This window comes from Sparus aurata, chromosome 17 (genome assembly GCF_900880675.1).
Source record: "Sparus aurata chromosome 17, fSpaAur1.1, whole genome shotgun sequence".
NCBI lineage: Eukaryota > Metazoa > Chordata > Actinopteri > Spariformes > Sparidae > Sparus > Sparus aurata.
In genome coordinates, this window is record NC_044203.1 from 25913841 (window position 1) to 25936049 (window position 22209).

The following is a 22209-nucleotide window of genomic DNA, read 5'->3' on the forward strand; positions in this document are numbered from 1 at the left end:
ACTACAGGTTTAAATTGACACCCAAGTATAATTCAAGTATTTGGTTCAGTATCGTTATTCATTATCAAGGGAGTTGGTTCAGTTTGAGACCAGGGGTGACACAAAATGTTTTTCCACAACAAATGTAACAGCTATTTCTTGCATCCATCTAATGTATAAAATATTTCCGTGCTTTCCTGAAAATAAAAACATCAACAATAATAATAAATGGCTTTTTAAATGCTATTTTAAACAGTAACCAGTCGGCAGGATAGATTAAAGATAAAATCAGACCACAAATGCAGAACATTTAGTTAATTGATAAAACACCAATTGTAAAACAAGATAGAAAGGGTTACATATATATCTGTTTTTACTTCCAAATCACATAGTAAGAGCTTAATTTTAAGAAATATCCATGCATGTTGTAACAGGGCCTAAATCGACTTGTTAAAAAAAAAAAAGACAGAGGGTCTTCAAAAAAAGTGGGAATTGTGTGCCTGTAATTCATCATCTTAGTACTTTTACAAGTTGTTATCTAACATTTAAACTTTCCCTCGTCCTTTCTTCTGTTGTAGATTTTTACTGGTGCTGGTTTGGAGTGCAAGAGTTACTTTGAGAAGCTTCCCTGGAAATTCCTAAACCCCTCGTGTCTGAGCCCTCGCTGCATTAGCGGGCTTTACGCACAGTGCAGTGGTTCAGTGTTGGAACATGGGAGGTGTGTGCATGTGTATGTGTGTCTGTCTGCGTGTGTGCGTGCATGCTTGATAGAGAGGTATACAAAGAAAAAAAAAAAACATCCTACTTTTGAGTGGGAGGTTGTTTTTTTGCGAAAAGGTGCCAAAAACAAAAAAATGAAGCAATATTTTGCTGTGAGAGAGATGCTGCCTAACAAAATGTAGTGATTGCAATCTGCTGTAACACACATACGCACACCAGAGACATGCACGCTAGAAAATAATTTACATTGTTGCCAATAGGCAGATGTACAATAAAGGAGAAATCCTGCGTTTGCCTGCCAAGTTAGCTTTAACCAGGTGGAAGCCTTGAGGGGCCAATGTAGCGTTTGAAGATGTATTGAAAAACTACTGCTGATATATAGTGTTAGTTCTATTACGCCAAAGTACCACAGAGATGCACTTTTTTTCTCATCAAAACAAGCTGAACCCACTGTGTTTGTGCAAAATTTATGACATTTATTCTCTATACAGTACACTTCTTGACCAGTTGGGCTTGTTATTGAAAAGATCGCATGCTAGAGAGTGTGTGTATGTGTGTTACAAAGTTTTTAACAAAGGACGTGCTTGTTTGGAGGGTTCTTACTGTCATTAGGTCGCCTAGGAACATTTATAAATAGTGGCACTATAGGTAATCATGCTGTTGATAATGGAGACTTGTTTGTATTTACCGCTTTTATTTATTCTCCTGAGTTCTGTCAGGTCAGTGAGTTGCCTCGCCTGCGTGAAGCTGTTACGGCACTGGGCCCCGGAAAAAGATCAGCGATGTGTTTGAGAAGCAGAACAAAACATAAGAAGGCGAAACGTAGAACGTGTAGCAGAGATCAAGGTAGGGAGTGAAGAAGAGAGATGAAGGGATGGGGGAGGGAGTTCAGAAGTTGTTGTTTGTTTGGAGCCAGCTCGAACCAGACGGTCATGGGAAGATGTGTAGAGAACACGAGATGGAGGATTTGCGCTCGATGTACGGAAGAAAAATATGGACACACCGTAAACACACACACACACACACACTCACAGATTCACCTGCGAACAGTGAGAGCCCAGAGCTACAGCCGTCTGTGTTCACAAAGGTCAATTAGTGCCAACGTCATTTCCACCACCACATGTGGTTACAAAATTGTATTATACAACGGTAGATTCTTGTTACATTAGTAAAAATACTATTCTTCCCTGGTAGCAATATTTGTATCGAAATTGAGCTCATTTTTGTATTTTATTCAGCAGTTGATTGTAATTATGATTATGATGAATTGATTTCAGAGTAGTGGCATAACTGTGGCCGTGTGCACAGGACCAAAGACATAACAAAGCACCGTTAGATCCTCATACGAGCTGTAATTTTCTTATCGACACGCTTAATCTGTACAGTGTAATAGCATGTTACTTAACGCTGATGCTTTTAAGCTGCTTTTCCTCTCCTCGAACTGTGGCCACTTGAGTGAAGGGATTTCTAAAGCACACAGAAGAATGAAGCATTGTTTGTCAATAAGAAAATCATGGTTTTGGACTAAATGTACAAGTAAATACCAAGATGAAGAATGTTGGACCAAACCCAAACAGAATCTTTTCGATCAGAGATTTTTCTTGCGACTTCCATCAGCAAAGAAAAAAAAAAAAACCACAATGAAAAAGTTGTCTTGAGAGTCTGTTTGGGTCAATAACTGTACAAGTGTAAGTAAAAGCCAGTGTGACTGCCACAAGCTGTTCTCTTCTGACCTGGATGGAGGACTGTTAACACCTCTGGTGCTAAATCGAACACATGGGACCTGTTCCAGCAGCAGAACAAGGACAAGAAAACAATAGAGTGAAGCCAGATGAGGACACAAAGGAAGCGCTGAAGGCTTAAGAGGAAGACTGCAGTCTCATTCCAGCGTCGCTCTCACCAGTACTGTAATCATTATCACTTCCTGATATGCATCCTCGTAGTTGTTGTTGCTGCAACAACAAATGCCCCCTTTGGCTTTACTGAACCTCAGTATGAAATTATGCAGACGATGGTTCCATGAGTCACTCGAGTGTCACAAGTTGCTAAATGATGTACGTTTGTGTTTCACTGCCTTTACTGCCCGTGTCTTCCTCATAGACAATTGTACATAGATGTCAGCTTGAAGGAAAAAAAAAATGTAGAGAATGCATAAATTCGCCTCCCCTCGCCATTTTTGTGTTTATTTAGTGCATTAGCTCCACACACCTCTTGATAACACCCTTCACTTGTTATAGCATGATCACCTTTTCCTACTGCACAGTTTTACCATATGTTGTGTGTTTCATTTGATTTACTTAAACGGGTCGGGGAGGCTTTTTTTTGTTACTTTTTGTTTCGACAAGCTCTTGTAATTATGAACTTTTTTGTGTTTGGCCATAACGGTGAGAGAGAGGGGACGTGTCTGTAACTTGTCTCTGCATGAACAGATTGAGCAACTATGCAAATATAATAGTTTTGGTGTGCACATCACAGCGCAAACCAGCTCTGGCTAAGCGATGGGAAACGTTAAAATTAATCATCTAAACCAGAGATTTTTTTTATTTTTTTTTTTAATCAAATTGCAGGTGAAACCCAGTTAACACCAGCTAACAGTGATGCCTTCACTGACCGGCTGGATGACAGCTACAGGCACTTCTCTCGCTCTCTCTCCTCCAGATGCCTTTCCTCATGCATTCTATATACAAATACCTAGATGTATAGAAAATGTATTTATAGAGTGGTGCCTTGTTTTGACGATCAAGTTGTTTTCTTCATAAAGGGCTCTGAAGTCTGCAAACACAATCATTGTTGTTTTTGTCTGGGCTGTCTTGAACGGAGGACTGTGACACCGAGAGACAGTGAGCATTGAGAGATCATCCCACGATTCTGCTTTTGTGTCCACCTCCACGACAGCTTTTTAGGACTCGAGCCCCTCCACCAACTCAGCCAGCCAGTGCCCTGTATAATAGAAAAGACTTTGCTCCTTGTCATATACAGGCACCTGCCTTCTGGTCTATATATAAACAACAAATATGCAAGAACTATACTGTGTATTTGGCTTTTGATTTTTATTGTATAAGAGGCTCTTTAATGATGTATACTTCAGGAAATTTGTGGTACGTTGTTTTTTTTAATTCTTCATTTTTTAAATAAATTGGGGAAATAAATTCCTGTTTTGTCATTTTATGTAGTGTTGAGATCTACTTTCAAATAACTTGTGAATAAATGGTTTTGGAATTTAAGATTTGTATATATATATATCGCAGGATTTGAGAATGAATCTATTAGGTTCTTACACGTCGTAATTTCACAGAAACTAAAGAGAATTTTTTTTTTTCTCTGCTCGTGGAATAAAAATGATATTCTTCATGAAGCAGTTAACACAATCTATCGTCTAAATGCATCCAGATGTAACATAAATGCAAAAATGGGGGTTTGTCCAAATTCATTCAAGCGTAAATCCTGACTGACAGGAAAGAGACACCATTGTGTTTGTGCAGTATCAGCAGAGACTTATACCAGAGGTGCATAAAGAACTTGATCTGCATTATTTTAATAAGTCTGTGATCTCTGGACAACACAATGTGGATGATTACAAACGTACTCCTCTGCAGCTTTGTCGGTGAGTCAGATGAAATTATTATGAAATATAATTACATCTTGAATAGTCATTATATAATATTCACACATCATTTTAATCATTTATATTTGCGTAGTCGTAATTATCCTCAGAGTTTTCTGGAAAATAGGATTCCCTGCATCCCTATATGTTAAGCAAACTCTGAGTATCTATTATTTATCTTTTTTTTCCTTCAATTTCAGCATTTAGCTCTCTTGAGTTCTGCTTCAGTGAACCACGTCTCCTGTCAAGGCAGATGTCAACATGTTACATGTTGGTTGATTATGCTGTACATTCAGAGCTCAGTTTATCTTTATTTGTATTATTCAGCTTTTAAGACCTTTTATGTCCATTGTAAATACAGGTAATGCTATAATGACATAAGCAATCTTGATTTAATAATTTGACAAATGATTCTTGAGACTTGTCAGTGCTAATTCTAGTGAAAATAAATAAAAAATAATCAGAGTGGATCTTCGGAGGGTCTTTTGCACAGATGTAACACCTCAACACGTTTATTTTTAATTCAGTTAATTATATGATTGTATTAAAGTCCAGCACCCACAAAACCATTTGTCCTTAGACAAGAGATTAACATTTAATTTGATAAAAACTGTGAAAAAATCATATATGAAAAATCATAGTGTAACACCTCTTTAAAACTAAGTCATTTTTTCTTTTTTCCCTTGAATATTTATTGTTATTTTGTGGTTGCTGAAAATATGTACTAAGATTGTGTCAAAAGCGGCATATGAAAAAAGCATTAAAATCGGGCAGCCACATGGTCGACTATATTCCCAAGGATCCCTTTTCCACCACATTAGCTAAATGCAACAACGTTGAACAATTTCAGCATTTAGCTCTCTTGAGTTCTGCTTCAGTGAACCACGTCTCCTGTCAAGGCAGATGTCAACATGTTACATGTTGGTTGATTATGCTGTACATTCAGAGCTCAGTTTATCCTTATTTGTATTATTCAGCTTTTAAGACCTTTTATGTCCATTGTAAATACAGGTAATGCTATAATGACATAAGCAATCTTGATTTAATAATTTGACAAATGATTCTTGAGACGTGTCAGTGCTAATTCTAGTGAAAATAAATAAAAAATAATCAGAGTGGATCTTCGGAGGGTCTTTTGCACAGATGTAACACCTCAACACGTTTATTTTTAATTCAGTTAATTATATGATTGTATTAAAGTCCAGCACCCACAAAACCATTTGTCCTTAGACAAGAGATTAACATTTAATTTGATAAAAACTGTGAAAAAATCATATATGAAAGATCATAGTGTAACACCTCTTTAAAACTAAGTCATTTTTTCTTTTTTCCCTTGAATATTTATTGTTATTTTGTGGTTGCTGAAAATATGTACTAAGATTGTGTCAAAAGCGGCATATGAAAAAAGCATTAAAATCGGGCAGCCACATGGTCGACTATATTCCCAAGGATCCCTTTTCCACCACATTAGCTAAATGCAACAACGTTGAACAAATTCCTATGAGTTTGCTATTTTTTCAATAATTTCTAATATTTTGTTGATGTTGCTACTGTAAAAATCATAACAAAACAATTTGATAATATATAAACATACATAACAAATCTTAATTTACAAGCTCTAAATCTATGTAAGGCATAGTATCATGAGGTTGCACAGAAATATTGGTTGATTGTATAAACATATAACTTTAAATTTCTTAATATTAACATTGTTTCTTTTCAAAATTAAAACCTGTTTTGTCCAAATTCTCAAGAATCAGTGAATCGTGATTACATATAACAGCATGCCATCCTCGTTGCTTCCTCCACAGTGGTTGTAGCTCCTGATGAGGTGGATGTAATGCCGGACAGGCCCTATTTGAGGGTGGAGTTCAATGAACCAGCTACCCTGGAATGCTGCTACTCCACCAAAGTGAAGCCACTGAATTTCGAATGGTTTAAACGCGTTCAAGCTTACAACATCACCACGGATCCAGAGATGGTGAACTACACAGATCGTGTGACAAAAGAACAACAAAATGAACATGAACTGTTCTGTGGCCTCCTGAGGTTCAAGTCAGTCGAGGTGAACGACACTGGGCTGTACCAGTGTAAGCTGAACAAGAGCTCTGTCCTTACCCACGGCACCTTCCTGCAGGTCCACAGTGAGTGTTTATGTGTGTTCAGTGGTGGGATGGGCCCAGTCTGAGCTGCCCTGTGGGAGTGGGAGTGCGTATTTAACATGGAGAGATGGAGTCAGGCGAGCTCTAAGCTCTGCTAACGCCTCATAAGCCATAAATCCTGTTAACCTTAGTCTACCTAAGAGCTGTGTCAGAGGCAGCATCGTTGCCTATCGCAGCTTAGTTAATCTTCACATCATCAGGATGGTCTCATTACAGTCTGCTGCTCAGCCATGTACTTTAAATAGCACCGAATTAACTCACATTCGAGCTAATGTGTGGAGGCGCTGAAATGTTGTTTTGCATGATAATCTCATTAAATACAGACGGTAGATGTGGAAATGTAAAACAGCCACTGAAATGCTGTGGGGATTATGTGTGAGATAACCTGCATTAGTTTACAAGAACACCATTGCTTCAGCTAACAATCAAATCAATTGTTAATTCATGTATTTTATACGTTAAACCGTGTACTTTATACAAAAAGGTACAGTTATATAAGGAAACAGTCCATCTTGCAATAAACCTCCCAAGAAGTCTGTTAAGTAATTATTTAGTTAGCCTGACTCTTCCAGATTAATCCAAATATATGCTGTCTCTTGCTGGAAAAACAAGATCAGTCTGTCTAAACTGTCTGTCTAGAACCACTGGAGAAGACAATAAACCTCAGCGAGACAACCAAAAACAAGATCCTGACAGCAGAGGGAATCCTACTGTTACTGTGTGTGCTTCTGCCCGCAACCACCCTTCTCTGTCAGGTCAGAAGGTCACATTGTAATAACTGAATGTACCATACACTGATCCGTCAAATACATTCATAGCTTTCACGTCAAAGCGATGGTTACTCTCTGAAATGTCTCAATAGTGGTATTTCCTTATCACACGTGTCACCAGAAAGGATTGCAATCTAGAAGCCATATTTTTTATTACTTTTCCAGCCACCTTGAAATGTATTAAAAGGTTATTGTTCATGGTTTTTCTTAACTTACCGTCTTCTTTGTTCCCCCCCCCCCCCCCCCCCCCCCCCCGCACACAGTCAAAGAAACTCAGTGACCTGGAGAGGAAGAATGTGAGGAAGGAAGAGGAAAACATCTATCAGGTTACCTTTAAATGAGTCACGTCTGAGTCAAACACATGCTATGGCAGAGATAAAAGAAATACTTGTGCAAATCACTTTGCTGGAAGCACAAGCAAAGATGATTCTGTGTCACTAATCAATTGAACATGAATATGTTCAATGAATGCTCAATTGAATGTTTTCTTGATTTCCATCTTCCTTATCTCTCACACCAGGGGCTCAATCTGGACGATTGTTCCGCCACATATGATCAGATCGAACGCTCCCAGGCACATGGCCCTTATCAGGATGTGTGCAACATTATAGAGGAAGAGGAGGAGATCCAGCTGGAGAAACCTTGAAGGACAGAGGAAAGAAAGGGAAAAGGAAAGGGAGAGAGGGAGAGTGCTGAGTGTGCTGAAGTTTAAACGTGTGATATCTTCATATATGGGGAATTCTTTGCCCCACACATTTAAAATTTCGAGCTTTGTACATCGCAATTACAGCTTTAGCATCTGGCGAGATGCTGTTTAATTGGCTTCTTTGAACATTAATTTTTGACCTGGTCAGGGCTGTAGCCAGGAATGTAGGAACACTGAGGTCAGAAAACCAAGAAGCCCCTTCACTGTGGATTATTTTGAAGAGACCTCTTTTCTTTGTTTGATTCAGCTTGTGTTATGTTTATATTAAAGAATATGCTTATTAAAAACAGTCAAATGTGTTACTTACTCTAAAGTTAATTGGTATGAAACTGTCCCAATAAAAGTCCCAGTTCGGTGTGTTTTAGCATTTTTAAAACATTCTATATTCCTCTGAGTACATTCCTGACAACGTTGGTGAGCCACGCTGTTCTCTGTTTGTGTTTATAAAATAGAATAATGGTAAAAATAATGGTATATGATTTTGAACCTCAGATGATACCCTCTGTAGCTGTTTTGAGCTTTTAAAAGTTACCACATGATCCTTCTCATGTCCAGAATGAATCTGGCTGTGAAATTTTTTAATCAACTATTTCATTTTGTTTTATTTTATTTTTCAACTGCTTTACTAATATCTTGAAGGATCACTGTGTTGTTTTGGGGAAAAAATTTTGATCAGAAGAGAAATAACTATTATTCCTGAATAAACAAACATCACAGTTTCATACTGTTTTATTTTGTTTATATTTGGTGGACCGTGCCACCTTTCTAGCTTCAAACAGTGTTCTGGGGACCTTATTTTCCCCTGAGACTAGCTTGTTAATCAGTTATAGAAAAGATTAACATTGATGAGATTGTATTTTTACCTCATTAGTATTGTAAATATTAAAATTCTGAATTTGAATGTATTCTGTAAAATGTCTAGCCTTTTTGTCATTTCTGTGAGCGCTCAAAGAATAAAGTTGTATGAAAAAAACGAAATGCCCCTTTAATCTGTCCTGAATAAACCAGGGCTCACTTTTCCTTTACCAAGTTGTACAGCAAAGCAAAAGGGCGGGCGCTTATCGATTTCCGAGTGTCGTGATTGGCTACTGGACCGCGACGCCGTCATCCATTGGCTTCCATTTTTGGCATGGGCGGGGCGTCGGCGCTCCAAGGCAGGTATGAAGGAGAGATGTGAGAGGCGGTGCGTAAACAGAGGGGGCGAAGATGGCGTCGAACAAGAAGAGTAGTGGGAATAGCAGATTTGAGAAAAGTGTGAATGGAAGACGCTCGTCGAAACACAAAGAAGGTCCAGTGGGTGAGTTTATCTGTCCCGGTTAAAGCCCGTCACGACCCCTGCTGTCGCTTCTCCCTTTAATAACACCCCCCCCCCCCCCCTTTTTTTTTTGGACAGTCCGGAACTGTCAGCTCCCGCTAGCGGGCGTTAGCAGCTACGCTAGCTTACCTCGGGCAGCCGGAGTGAGCAGCTAGGATTTAAGCCATTGGGTCTGTCTCAGCTGCTTACAGTAGGCCTTGTGATTGGTGTTATGTTGTGCAAACGACGAGGCACTCAGGAAGCCTATGCATAGACTGCGTGGCCTGCAAACACACTTTCCCGGTTAACCTCCTTCGCTTGGTTGTTCAGAATTAGGAGCATCCCCGTGTCACAGCCGTTATGTGTAACGTTAACGTCAGTTAGTTGTAGCGTTAGTAATGTCACCCCCTTAGTAGACTTCAACTACAAATATATTTCTCCACGACGTGTATATATTCACATGTTCACCTTCTGCCCCCCTAGTCTCAGCTGGAGACACTGACAGGAACCACCTGAACAGGTACTCTCAAACACAAACAAGTGGGCAGAGGAGTGTGATTATTAGATTAACCTTTAGGGGTGTTGTATACGGAAGTACTGTGCATAAATGGGTAAAACCAATTCAAAGGTTTAGTGGTGACTCATGATGGGCAGCCTGTGAGAGAAGGTAGCAGACCTGAGAGGATGCTGCCTGCAGGCACTGTGGACCTACTCAACTTCCCTCTTGTGCTCTGTTGTCCTTATCGTCTAGTCTCAATGTCACTGGATCATGTCTTCTCCTTGTTAAGTAGTCTTAATCCACAATCCATTTAGTCCCAAACCACCACTACTTTAAAAAGGCTTCATTAGCTTTGTCAGGAGCCTAACATTACATAATTGCTATAATATATATAATTAGATATTTCTAAATACCTATTTATGAATGGTGTCTTGATTTTTTACCTAATATTTCTTAATACGCAAGGTTGCCCACACAGTTTTCATCAAACCTGAAAATCTGATTTTATTTGAGGCCAAATATTATAACACAGAAAGGAAGCCTTACAATATGTGTCCCATTTCTTTGTAGGGGGTGTGGAGGCTCATTGTTGCTAGTTTCCTGTTGTTCGGTTTGGCCTTGCGTGCATGAAGGTGCTCTGTCTGGGAGAAGGGTCAAAGCCTCCTAAAACACAACACCACAGATCCCCCGTTGTTGGCGCTTCCTCTTGCCCGTGCACTGCACATGTTTGCTATTTTTAAAGCCTGCTTCCTATAGACATGACATTTTGGAGGGTATCAGATATCTGGCAACGTTTAAAAGACTGACCTGATACCATATCTTGTAGAAGGAAACAAAAGACTTTAATACTGTCTGGTCTCAACATAAAATACATTTTCAAGACTGTCTACTTGTAGATGAGGTCATCCACGTGCTGTTTCACTTCAAGGAACAGCCACAATGTTTTTCTATCCTTGGCTATCCTTGGAATTAAATTTACCCAGACATAAAATGTTCTCAGAATTGGTCTGTTTAGGCTTGATAAAACAGATAAACACCACGCCATGAATTAGAAACGGCCTGGACAAGATCAGCACAGTTATCCCATTGTCTGTTCTGTACTCTGAAGCTCAGTGGTTTTAACATTAAAGTAGAGCATTAGAGCAGACAAAGGGACAACTGTTTGCTTCTCTTTGAGCAAAAGCTACACTTTAGAGCAGGGTTGATGTACATTATGGTGACAGTAAATAAGTCTGATTTTTGTGTATACTATTACTTTGTAATAGACTTTGTAATAGTATACTGGGAACCACAGAAAAATGGTGTGAAATTGGTGTCCAACGATATGTTTCAATGACAGTTTGCAACAAGTAGATTCATAGACAACAACTGGATACAGTGACAACAATTTCTTTATAGATCAGTGTAAGAAAAAAATGTGTTCCCTGGGTCTTTACTGACTTTCACTGAGGTATATTTACAGGTTATCTTAAAGCCAGTATGCTTTTTTGATTGCTCATAGTAGTTGGAAAAGCACAGGTGTTACTGATAACAATAATGATTAGGCAGTTCTGTAAAGTGTCCTAGTGAGTCACAACAGGCTATTTCATGAAGTAAGCCTAAAGAGAAATAGTTGTTGAGAGCAACAAGTGTGACTGACAGCCCTCATGGGAGAATTAATAAACCAAAAACAACAAATGTCCTCAGTGAAAAGTCTTTGTTTCATCTGTGTCTCAGCCTTCCTGGGTATGTTTGTCTGTCTCTCTGGGTGAAGGGTCTCAGTTCCTTGGGGTTATGGGACTGTCATCTGTGATATCAGCCAAGAAGTCTAATCTAAGGTCATATTTTCCCCTAAGAAAGTTTTTCAGAGTTTTCTTATTTTGGGTGTGCATGCTTTGTCCATGATCTGCAGTCATTGCCAAACATTAGCATTTCTTAACAGTTGGCACATACAGCACAGTACATTCCTGCTCAACACACAAACAACAAATATATGTTCCAAAGGTGCTGCTTAAACTTTGGTCAAAAGTCTCACATAGTGGCGCAATAGCAACAGAAAGCATTTTAGTATTAGTCGCAAGTGCAGGACTACCTAATTAGATTTAATTGAATTGATCAAACAGTCAGTTGTAAAAGTTTTGATTAGCTAATATTTGAAGTTTTCCAAACAATTGCCTGGCTGCTTACAACAATTAATACATTTTGTATAATTTTATTGCAATAGATAGAATAATAAATTCAATATCATGTAAACATTTTTTGTGACTTTTTGTGAGGCGAAGTAAGGTCTCATCATAGTTTGTCCTGTAACTATTGCATTCAGTTTATTTTTATGTAAAAGCCAAAATGAATTTAATCAACGCTTAATCAATAGTTTAATCAATAATTATTGCTCTCACTGCTGTTTGTTTACCTCTGTCTCATGGTCTTATTTTATTTTATTTAACCTTTATTTAACCAGGAAAAAAGACTCATTGAGATTAAAAATCTCTTTTACAAGAGTGTCCTGGCTTATACTAAATTAAACAAAGAACTCAAGATTCAATGACGGAAAAAGGCCACAAGTGAAATATTGTTATCATCTCACAGTTGAGACCGTGCCAATGTCTGCGCAAGTTCTGCCAATTAGGTTGAAGGTCACAGGGAGGTGCAGGCTGAACCACCAATAGCAAAATAGCCCACTGTCACAGGGAGAAAGTCAACTGGGCTAGGGTTGTCGTAGCTTCCCTTTTTTTAAAAGAGGCATGGGAGGGAAGAGAAGAGAGGAAAGAAAAGGACAGCAAATTGCCTCTGAGTAGAATAGGCTATGACAGGCTGACATACAGAGGTTGACAGGGGAAGAGCCACATCGGGAAGACGAGGGGGTGACTGGCAGCGAGAGGGAGAACAAAACAAACTGGAAAACCCTATCTCTCCTCTCTCCCTTCCTCTCTTTCTCTCACTCTCTCTTTCTTTTTTCCCCTCATTGCTGTCGTGGAAGAGAGGAGACAGACAAGGACAGAGCCTTGAACTCAGAAACTGGTAAACCCTTTTACTTTCTTTCACTTCCAGCTTTTAAATAGTTACTCCATAGCATCAATGTTATGCTACTCACGAAGCAACCTGCAGGTATTTTTATACAGACTCTCGTTTCACACTGTATGTGGGCCCAGCAGGAGTCATTAGTTTTCTGTAATGTCACTGGTGTTGCTTGTTGTACATAACTTATTAATGCCCACTCTCATCCATCTTTAATGTGGAGAGACAAGGTGCAACTTAATGGTTACAGTGGGCTTACTGTCACAGACACAGGAGGAGATGATGCTGAAACAAGATGCTCAGAATTAATATAGCTAGAGGGGGCCTATTGTCGATATGTAGAACACTTATAAGAGATGAGATGAGTTATGTTTTGTGCTTTTTGATGTTGTATGAGAGCTATAGTGATAGCTTTTATTGTTTCTCTGTTTGAGGCTTTATCTTTATAGTCAAACAAAGGTGGGACCTTCACCGGGCCATGCCATGTTTGAACTCTGAGTGAGCTCTCGATAACATTCACATAAGCGTATTCATTAGCATTATATTTGCATATGCAGTTAGATAGGGGTGTAATGTTCCTTGGCTTCATTATCATTACGCAAGTTTTAGAGCAGCTTATGCTGATCCAGGGGTTCGTAAAGTTCATGCCTAGCTTACTCTGTCAACATAAGGCCTATTGGCCTGCCCAGCTGAGAGAGTTGTAGCCCCTGCTCTAATTAAGCAATGTAATTTGAATTTTGGCTGTTCGCCCAAACTGGTTTGACTGCTATATCAGGTCCTGCAGCATGGTGTTTGGGTGCCTGTTTGACCAAAGCAACCATTGTGTCCCTGAAGGCAGATGAATGTGTATTTATCTGTTCTTTGCGTACGTCTCTTTTTGTTTCCAGTTTTATTCGGACATAATGATGTTGTCACACATTGAGTAACTGTTTCCTGTGTTGTGAGTTCAGAACATTCACACTTAATGTGTAATCCACTTGTTCTTGGCCATATCCTGAGATGGAGCAACAGTCGTACAATTTTATGCTAATGTGTCATTAGCTGTTGGATTATTTTGACATCTGACACATGCAAATACCGTATGCTACCTATAAAGATCATTACCATGCTTGTGTTTAGCTATCAGGGTAAGATTCGGAAAACACGCCCCTAATACATCTTTGCAAATATTTGAGACTTGAGTAACATCCATTCACATTATATACGAAATCCTGTTTTCTTTGGAAGTGTCTTGACAGTATATTGCAAAGGGACAAACTATAGCTAACTATTGTTAAATATAACTGTTGCTGCTTCCATGTTGAGACAAATGCTAATGCTCTCTCAGGGACAGTAAATGAAAGCTGCATACATTATTGATTGTCAGCTATTTTGATAATTGATTTTCAAGAAGAAAAAAAATATATAAATTCTCAGTCTTTAGTATCTTCAATGGGAATATTTTCTGGTGTCTTTATTCCTCTGTTGCAGAAAACTGTATATCGTTACTTGAGGACATCTATTGCCTTGGGAATCACTGATCACCACTTTAAATGCAAATCACTTTTTTTAAAGATAGACCTAGTTAATATATTAGTTTTAGGGGGATATTTGCCCAATTGTAACTGTTGGCGCTGAATTTTAATTAAAAGTAATTTTGATAAAAACTTCTCTGAGCCCAGCCCATTGTGTGAAATTTAACTAGCAAGAAAAAAATCAACCTAAAAAAAGTCTGGACAGTGCTATATTTGCAGATTATGACCTCACTGTCCAATACCATTTGAACAGCACAATGTAAATGCTGTTTTAGTGTGGAGTCATGGGACAAACTCATGTCAGAATATTCTCATGGTTCACATGGTTGAAATTTTGTGAAATTAGGCCCCAAGCTGCTTCATCAAGTTTTGCTTTAGCCTATCTTGGGCCTACTTTTAAACCCTGAGCTGAGAGTGCCTTAGGAAATGGAACATTCATAATGGATTTGGTGGCAACGTCACACACGTGTACACACACAGCGCTTTGCAGATAATGTGAACGATTTCCTTTTGGCAGAAATTCGGGGCCATGTGGCTAGGTGACATAAAAGCATATTTGTGAGTGGTCATTGATTTTGAGTACATCACAAAAACCAACACTGTAACATTTGGGTTTGAAGTTGGGTTTGTTCGGATTAGGCAAGCTTTCAAGTGCCAAGTGGAACAGCTAGAGACCGTGCCACACTACATTGGTAATGTGTTCTCATCCAATTTTGAATTTCAACGCCGAGATGGGCGATATTCAGCATTGCCTACGCTATGACTGGGTGATGTGTCCTTGAAAAAATATTACAGTATTTGATTGCTTTGTCACAATACAAAATGTATCACTCAATGTTTTTAAATCTCCTGAAAAGCACTTCAAAAATGCTAGGACTGGATGACAAATTCAAATATCACAATATTTCGACCAAATACCTAGACACAAAATATTAGCACAATAAGATTTATGATAAATAAGCATTAGCAATATTAGTAATGTGGATACAAGGGCTGTCACAATATCATATTTTCACAGCATGATTATTGTGGCCAAATTAATTCACGATAATGATGCAACCACAATGTCTGTAGGGAATTTTAAAAGAAAGATAGAAAATGTCAAATCTATCTTTAACTTTGTTGACCATGTTTTTTTGTTTTGTCTTGTTTTTGGCAAATGAAATTAGACTTTGATATATCTGTAAGGAGGTAAAGAGAGAGTCTGTAACCATAACTGTACTAAAGCGTACAAAAACAACAGTTATACTAAACGTGACAAGATGAACTGATTTAAAACATTTTTTAAAAATAAGATCCACAGAGCCTTACATCTATAATTGATTATTGTCATATGTGTTCTATTAACTTCATATCGATGTTTAATTTCCTAATATCACGGTAATCATCAATATTGATATGTTGCATCACCCCAAGTGGATATAATGACTCTGTGGTTAAAGTTAAAGTATTAAAGGAAGTGGAACATTCCAGTAAGTTCCCAGGCCTTCAGGGTGCGACTGTTTTAGTCACACTGGTGTACCAGAAATTAAGCAGTTGATTTACTTGTGATGAAGGAAAACATTTGTTTATACCTTCATTCCTTTTTACAATCATTAAAATAATGTGTTAAAACATTGAATTACAATGTATTATTTGGTGCACCTATATGGTGCAAGTAGGTGAAAAAGTTGCAAGTCGCAATGAGTGTAAGAACTGGACCTGATGTATAGTCTTGTATCCGGATAATGGTGTAATATCGATATTATGCCCAATCCTAGCCAACTCTTTGCTTGAGGATTCCACTATCCCTTGCTTAACCTTTAACTGGACAAATTGGCATTCAATATGGAAACATTTTCCAATAAAAGGGGCGTCTTGCCTTGTAGGGCATGGTTGAAAAGAAAACAGCTCTCGCTGAAAAGAGAAATGGAGTGAGAGGCAAAGACAAGATGGGAAAATGAGAAAACGGCCAACGGCTGAAGTGATACTTCATGCAATATATGTGTGCGTTAGAAGTCGTCTGGCTGATAAATGTCTCTTCCCAGATGTCAGGGGGTTGTGGTTCCTCCTAGCAAACTGAAATTGCCTCTCCCATTACTCTTCCTTGAATGGCATGGAATAGCAAAATAATTGTACGACAAGGGCTCCATTATATGATTGTTCACTTTTTAGCAGGCAACCTCTGCTCCATATCCCAAGATGTGGTTTGGCGGCTCTGTGCTGTTTCTTGAAATATACTTATTTTTATTGTATTGACTCATTGAATTAGCCTTACTTGAAGTTCTTTACGTCAAAAGTTTGAGGTGTGCTAATTCCAAGTGCCACTGATGCCATTTTGGATGCCTGTTAGATAAAATTGGTTGAATTAAATATGATTTTAAGACAGCAGAGTCTTTCTTTAAGAGTAATTGTGAGCTTATCATCATCTATTAAACTCTCTGTAACTGATAAATGTGCTTCAGCCCTGCAAGGTAATTGGTTAACACCCATCCATAGCAAGGAAATTATTTTCCTTCCCCCATGTCTACATTGCTCCAAGAATTATCCTTTTCTCATCTGTGTGGGAGGCACTGCTATCACTGTTCCTTTATGTTTTATTCTCTGCATGTCCACCACCTCTTCTCCTGTTTCCTCTATCTCTCAGCATGGCAGTCACCCTATACAGTAACTACCAGCAGGCTCCCAGACTGAGGTGTTGTGGAAACAAAGGTCTCAGGTGGCAGTAGAGTTCAGTCCAACAGTTGGAGTCCAGCTGGGACATAGCACTGAATCTTTGTTTTGCTGCATTAGGGCACACTTGATAAACACGCTCAGCTGTGTGTTGTCAGCTATATACCTCCCTTTGGGACTCTTATGCGAGTGGGATTCTGTGTTTTTGTCAGTGTATGACTCATCTGTGTTTGTTCCCAGCAGCATGACGTTAGCAAAGGGGCCTCTGGCATCTCCTCCTGCTCCATGTATCTCTTCCTAGATCTCTGTGGATTTTTGGCTGCTTAGCTGGATTTACATCATTTAATTTCAAGGCTTGCTTAACACGTCTCAATCAATGGACTTCTATACGCCAGGCTATGGGGGATTAGTTAATAAGTGTAAGAGAACATTATGTAGAATATATCCAATGATATCCCACCTGATACAGTCTACATGCTGATAACAAGTGTGAGAGTGGTGCAGAATAGAGATGCTGCTTTTTTATGCTTGCAGGACCAGATGCTTAGCTTTCATTCAAGGTTGAACAACTATAGAAATAATGTCTTTTAATTCAACATGGGGTCAGCAAGGTGGCGTAATTAATAGTGTGATCAGTGGGTGTTATTAATATACAAGCCATATCAGCAATCCTCAGAAATGAAAAGGAGAATTTACCCACGGAGAATACATAAAGAATCAAATAAATAATTAAACTTAAAATATTATTATACTTAAGCACTCTTTGTTCTCTGTCTTGCTGCTCTTAGTGATGGACACCAAGGCAGTGTTCGCGGCCCTGTACAGCGTGTGCGAAGAGAATGCCACTTTCTTCTCAGGAGGAGCCAAGGGGTCGCAGGGTGATGCGGCGCGGCGGCTGGTGGATGTCATGAAGCTGATCCAGGAGCATGCTCGCAGTCTGGAGCCTGTCATCTCCGGCTTTGCTTCAGTTTACCACCATTTCGACTTTGACCCACACATACCTGCTAATGGATATCGTTCCCTGGTCAAGGTAGGCTGTGGGTTGTGTCAAAGTCTTGAGTCAACTCTTTATCGATGTCAGTGTTCTCAATTTTTTTTTTAACCAAGTGCAGTTTTGAGGATAACAAGTCTGCATACTTCAATACATTCTTAGCTGTATTCTCTGCACACTGTGAGAAACAGCTCACCAACCCCTGATATTTCTTTGTTTCAAGGTCAGTCCATTTGTTTTACAAATTGACTTTATGTTGCAAATCAGGTTAGATAAATTCCTCTAGCTGCAGAGTATCTCCCCCTACTGTACCCACTGTATTTTATCCTCCACAGTTATTGATGAAACATCATGACCTTCAGTGGCTGCAGCCCACCACAACTGAATGAGTCTAGCCGAGCAGCAAATAAATGCTGTTCTGTTTTTCCAGCCTCTCGATTGCAACATTTATAATCCTTCTCCTCCCAGCAGTGCTACTTTTACCAATCTGTAACAGATTGGTAAAGCGGCAAGCTATTCACATGATTGCATCCAGACATGCTATCAGACATTGTAATTTTTCCCTCAAGCTTCCTACTCTCATCTTAATTACAGTTTAAGCACACCCAGAAGAAATGGCCTTTTTAATGACTGCACAATTAGAAAAAAATTAATTTTTTGGTATAACACAAAATGCTATGTATTAATTTTTACAAAAGAAACTATAGCCAGAAGTTCATCATTCAGTATCTCAAAAGTACATTTAATTACATAGATCATTTTGTTAAAACTCTGTCCTTTTTATTTCTCAATGATTTGCTTGTAATTCAATTAAACTGACCTTGCTTTGTTTAGGTAAGCACGCTCATCAAGAAGGTGGCATGGCGTGGTAGACACCAAATTTTAAAATGAGACTTACCATTTTTCCTCAAAATTCATAAGACATGTTCTGCTCCTTGTTTTAGGTTGTGCGCTGCTGCCTTCTCCACATCATCCAGAAGGGTCGCTACATCACCGCCAACCGCCGGAGCATCTTCTTTCGAGTAGCACACAATGCGGGAGAGATGGAGGCTTACTGCAACGCTCTGTGCCAGCTGCGCGCCCTGCTCTACCTGGCTCAGCGCATGCTACATGACAACAGCCATGGCAACCTTTTCTTCCAGGATGAAAGCGGGCTCAGCGAGAGCTTTGTCCGCGAATACTCCTCCATGCACAAGGGCTGCTTTTACGGCCGTTGCCTTGGCTTTCAGGTGAGATGAGCTGCGTGGAACGGGGATAGGTAGTTGGAATTAATGAGGGTTAGAATAAGCAGCACAGCATGTTTACTGGTCTGTAGTAGAGTCGTTGTAGCTTTTTTTTTAAGTTTTCATTCATTTTTATTTTAAAAAATTTGTCTGATGCAAGATTTAGGAAGTTCAGAAAAGGCTTTACGATACACAAAACTTGACTAGACATCCACAAGCTTGTTGTGTTGCAAAAAGACTAAAACTTAACACTTCTCCTGTATTTTTTTTAGTTTTGTAAGTAACAGTTATTTTTGTTTTAGTCTAGTTTTTTATTTCACTTAACTAAAATGTTAGCAAAAAAACAAAGTCAGCTTCTGCAGATAATGATAGGTAAAAAGATATTCAGTTCCTACAATACAGAGAAAAAGTAATGAAAAGCAACTTCTAACTCACCAATTTTCACTTGACGCCTGCAAACAAGCAGATGTACCCATATGGCACCTCTTGCACAGATACACTTACACGCTAGTGGCCATGTAACATTCTGCAGCTCATGAAATGTCTTTACATTTAATATTATATTTGCACTTGCCACATACAGAATAAAGCCCCTAACACAAGTCTCCCATAGCCTATTTATCAAAAAGTGTTCATCTGTTCGAAGACTGGTTCTGAAGACCACTGGGGTGAAATGGAGCCGCTGAGAGGGTGACTAAGGGGCAAAATATAAAGTGAAACAAAGTCAAATGAATATGAACTTATGTAGGAAAAAAATAAACAACCAAGAGCTTGTTGATGATATTGTGCTGACCTTTCATTTAACGAAAAAGAAGGTCCTTTTCAATTAGCCGCTTCCCCTTTTAGATAAAAAAAAAAAAAAACATTTTAGGGTGAATGTGATCTTTTTTCAACTATTGAAGTAGGGACATGCCAGAAAGGTTTGAGAACGACTGTGCTGTAAATGTAAGTGATCGGTTCACGTTAGAGGGCCAAATCTTCGCCACAGGCTATTTTATCACCAGGTGCTAATACACTGCTGACTTCTTGGACCAGAGGGATTGAACCTGAAAAGAGAGTGTGCTGAGAGATGTGATATGCATAAGTCAGGAAAGCAGGAAAGTAATATAGAACTACAAACGACTCCTGCTGCTCAAACCTGCATCTGATATAAAGTGAGCAAATGATTTGAATGGATGGAGGGAAGTGCACCTCTCTACAGGGAGAGTCTCTGTTCGTAGTTGATCTTAATGAGAAGGGCTGAACCCCCAGCAGACAAGAGGTCAAAATCAAACTAAAGGAAAAAAAATAATGTACTGTCGGCATCAATTTATAATGTCTAAGATTCACCTGATTTTCTGATATCCCATTGTTCGTGTTTCACTTTCTCTGGTTGAATGATAGCAGTTTTAATTATTGTGTGATTCTTGTTGATTATGATTAAGAATCTCAAGTCTGTCTCTGGTTTTGTTCATCCCTCTCTCCAGTTCACTCCAGCCATCCGACCCTGTCTCCAGACCATCGCTATCGGCCTTGTGGCCTTTGGAGAAAACTACAAGCGCCATCAGTCAGGAATAGGTCAGCATCATCTTTTCTGCAGCTGTATCCTCTCATCATCCAGCCACTTTATTCTCATTCAAAGACTGTGCTCATCCCCATGCCTCTTGTACATTGCTCCTTGGCCCCTGACTGTGTACCTTTTGATGTTGTGTGTTTGGATTGTAGATGCTCTTTCATCCCTTTTGAATCTTGAGGGCTAGTTGGCGTGCTTCTTCTATATTTCAGAATGTTTTGAACATGCACACTGTTATGCACAGAGGCAGAGAAAGAAGAACATGCACAATCATATTCAAATGTTTTTCATGCACGCACCTTCGCGCAGACATGCACGTAAATATTTAACATTCAAAAAGGAATCCTTCGACTCTCATGGTTTCTTGTGCTCTGTGCTGCATCACAGTGGAGGCAGGCAGTATTGCACCATATGGTGAGTGTAAAGGAACTCCCTCACCCTTTCATCATAGTCCTATGTAGTGGCCTCAGGCTATATGACTATGTGAAGAAGTTGCTTCTGTCCTACAGCTCCTATCATCCTTAATGGTTTGCACATAGCGATGTTAGCTGCTGTAGCTGCCCTGTGTGTTTATCTTCAGTTTAGATTACTGTTGGAGGTCATGGTGTCAGTAAGTGCAATTCTGTCCCTTTTCCTTAAAAGCCCATCTTTCACTCCTTGCAGAGCAGTGAAAACCATGAAAATGTCTCTGCTTCAACATTCATGTGGCAATAATAGAATGAGTACTTACCGTCTCGGTGAAAAGTTTACATATACTTGTAAAGAAAATGTATATCAAAGCTGTCTTCACTTCCAATTGTTTCTACAGCTCTCATTTTTCTGTGATTGAATGAGTGAAAAAAATACTCCTTAGTCACAAAAAAACATTCATCAGGTTGGCTTCAAATCTGAATTTATTATGGGTCTTCTGAAAATGTGACCAAATCTGCTGGCTCAAAAATATACACACATTAACTTGAACAAATCAATTTAGATAATTATAGAGAGTTGTGTGAAACAAATTTTCTATGTAGCATGGTCTCTTAACTTTTTCCAAATGATTATGATTGATAACTGCTGATGACTTTTCTGGTGCCATTTTAATAGGTCTTGTCTAATTTACCCATTAGACTCAGACACAAACACTACAATGCGAAATTCTAAGGGCTCTATCTTGCACTAAGCGCAATTGACTTTGTACATTGGCGCTTGTGTAATTCCTATTTTGCATTCGGCGCACATTGGAATTTTCCCTCCACAGACGCACGTCCTTAAATTAGGGAATGACTTTGCGCTCCTGGGGGCGGTCAGCGAAAAGAGGAGGCGTGTTCCGGCGCAAACGTTCACTGGTGCTATTTTGCCGTTTCAGAAAACACTTCCGCAACAGACCAGGAAAAACCTAGTCTAAAGTCAGTGGCGCTTATTCAGATGCTATTTTAAGGGTGCATGCTTGGCCATAATGTAGCGTGTGCTCAACGTGCATACACTTTGCTTCTCTCATCTACAAGGAAGCAGTTCCCGTTTTTGCAAACCATACAAAAAAAAGTTGAAAAGATTTAAACAGAAG

The 22209-nt window shown here is 39.1% G+C and overlaps 3 protein-coding genes across 12 annotated transcripts in view; all 3 read left to right on the plus strand.

Annotated features, from left to right (window-relative positions):
• Positions 1 to 3848, plus strand: part of arhgef1 (Rho guanine nucleotide exchange factor (GEF) 1) — a 45780-nt gene extending 41932 nt beyond the window's left edge. For all 9 annotated transcript variants that reach the window (XM_030393139.1, XM_030393138.1, XM_030393133.1 and 6 more), the window contains one exon: positions 558 to 3848. The gene's annotated coding sequence lies outside the window, so the exon portion shown is untranslated. The remainder of the gene's footprint in view (positions 1 to 557) is intronic.
• Positions 3849 to 4141: 293 nt separating this feature from the next.
• Positions 4142 to 8915, plus strand: cd79a (CD79a molecule, immunoglobulin-associated alpha). The gene is made up of 5 exons (XM_030393143.1): positions 4142 to 4303; positions 6115 to 6447; positions 7105 to 7220; positions 7499 to 7561; positions 7756 to 8915. The coding sequence occupies exons 1-5, from the start codon at positions 4264 to 4266 to the stop codon at positions 7879 to 7881; spliced, it is 678 nt and encodes a 225-aa protein (XP_030249003.1). The 5' UTR covers positions 4142 to 4263; the 3' UTR covers positions 7882 to 8915.
• A 169-nt stretch (positions 8916 to 9084) lies between these two features.
• The window catches only part of lipeb (lipase, hormone-sensitive b), a 33179-nt gene continuing 20054 nt past the window's right edge, over positions 9085 to 22209 (plus strand). Inside the window, exons 1-5 of one of the 2 annotated variants that reach the window (XM_030393852.1) lie at positions 9122 to 9238; positions 12694 to 12734; positions 17686 to 17927; positions 18833 to 19117; positions 20578 to 20668. In XM_030393852.1, coding sequence (XP_030249712.1) covers positions 17688 to 17927; positions 18833 to 19117; positions 20578 to 20668 — 616 coding nt within the window. In that variant the 5' untranslated portion in view covers positions 9122 to 9238; positions 12694 to 12734; positions 17686 to 17687. Of the gene's footprint in view, positions 9239 to 12693; positions 12735 to 17685; positions 17928 to 18832; positions 19118 to 20577; positions 20669 to 22209 lie in introns of both variants that reach the window. The other variant, XM_030393851.1, reaches the window with a different exon arrangement.

Excerpts from the sequence above, each read along its gene's own strand:
- cd79a (XM_030393143.1), top strand. The coding sequence starts at position 4,264 with ATGTGGATGATTACAAACGTACTCCTCTGCAGCTTTGTCG. Across the intron at positions 6,448-7,104 it reads CACCTTCCTGCAGGTCCACA|AACCACTGGAGAAGACAATA; the intron begins GTGAGTGTTTAT and ends CTGTCTGTCTAG. Across the intron at positions 7,562-7,755 it reads AAGAGGAAAACATCTATCAG|GGGCTCAATCTGGACGATTG; the intron begins GTTACCTTTAAA and ends CTCTCACACCAG.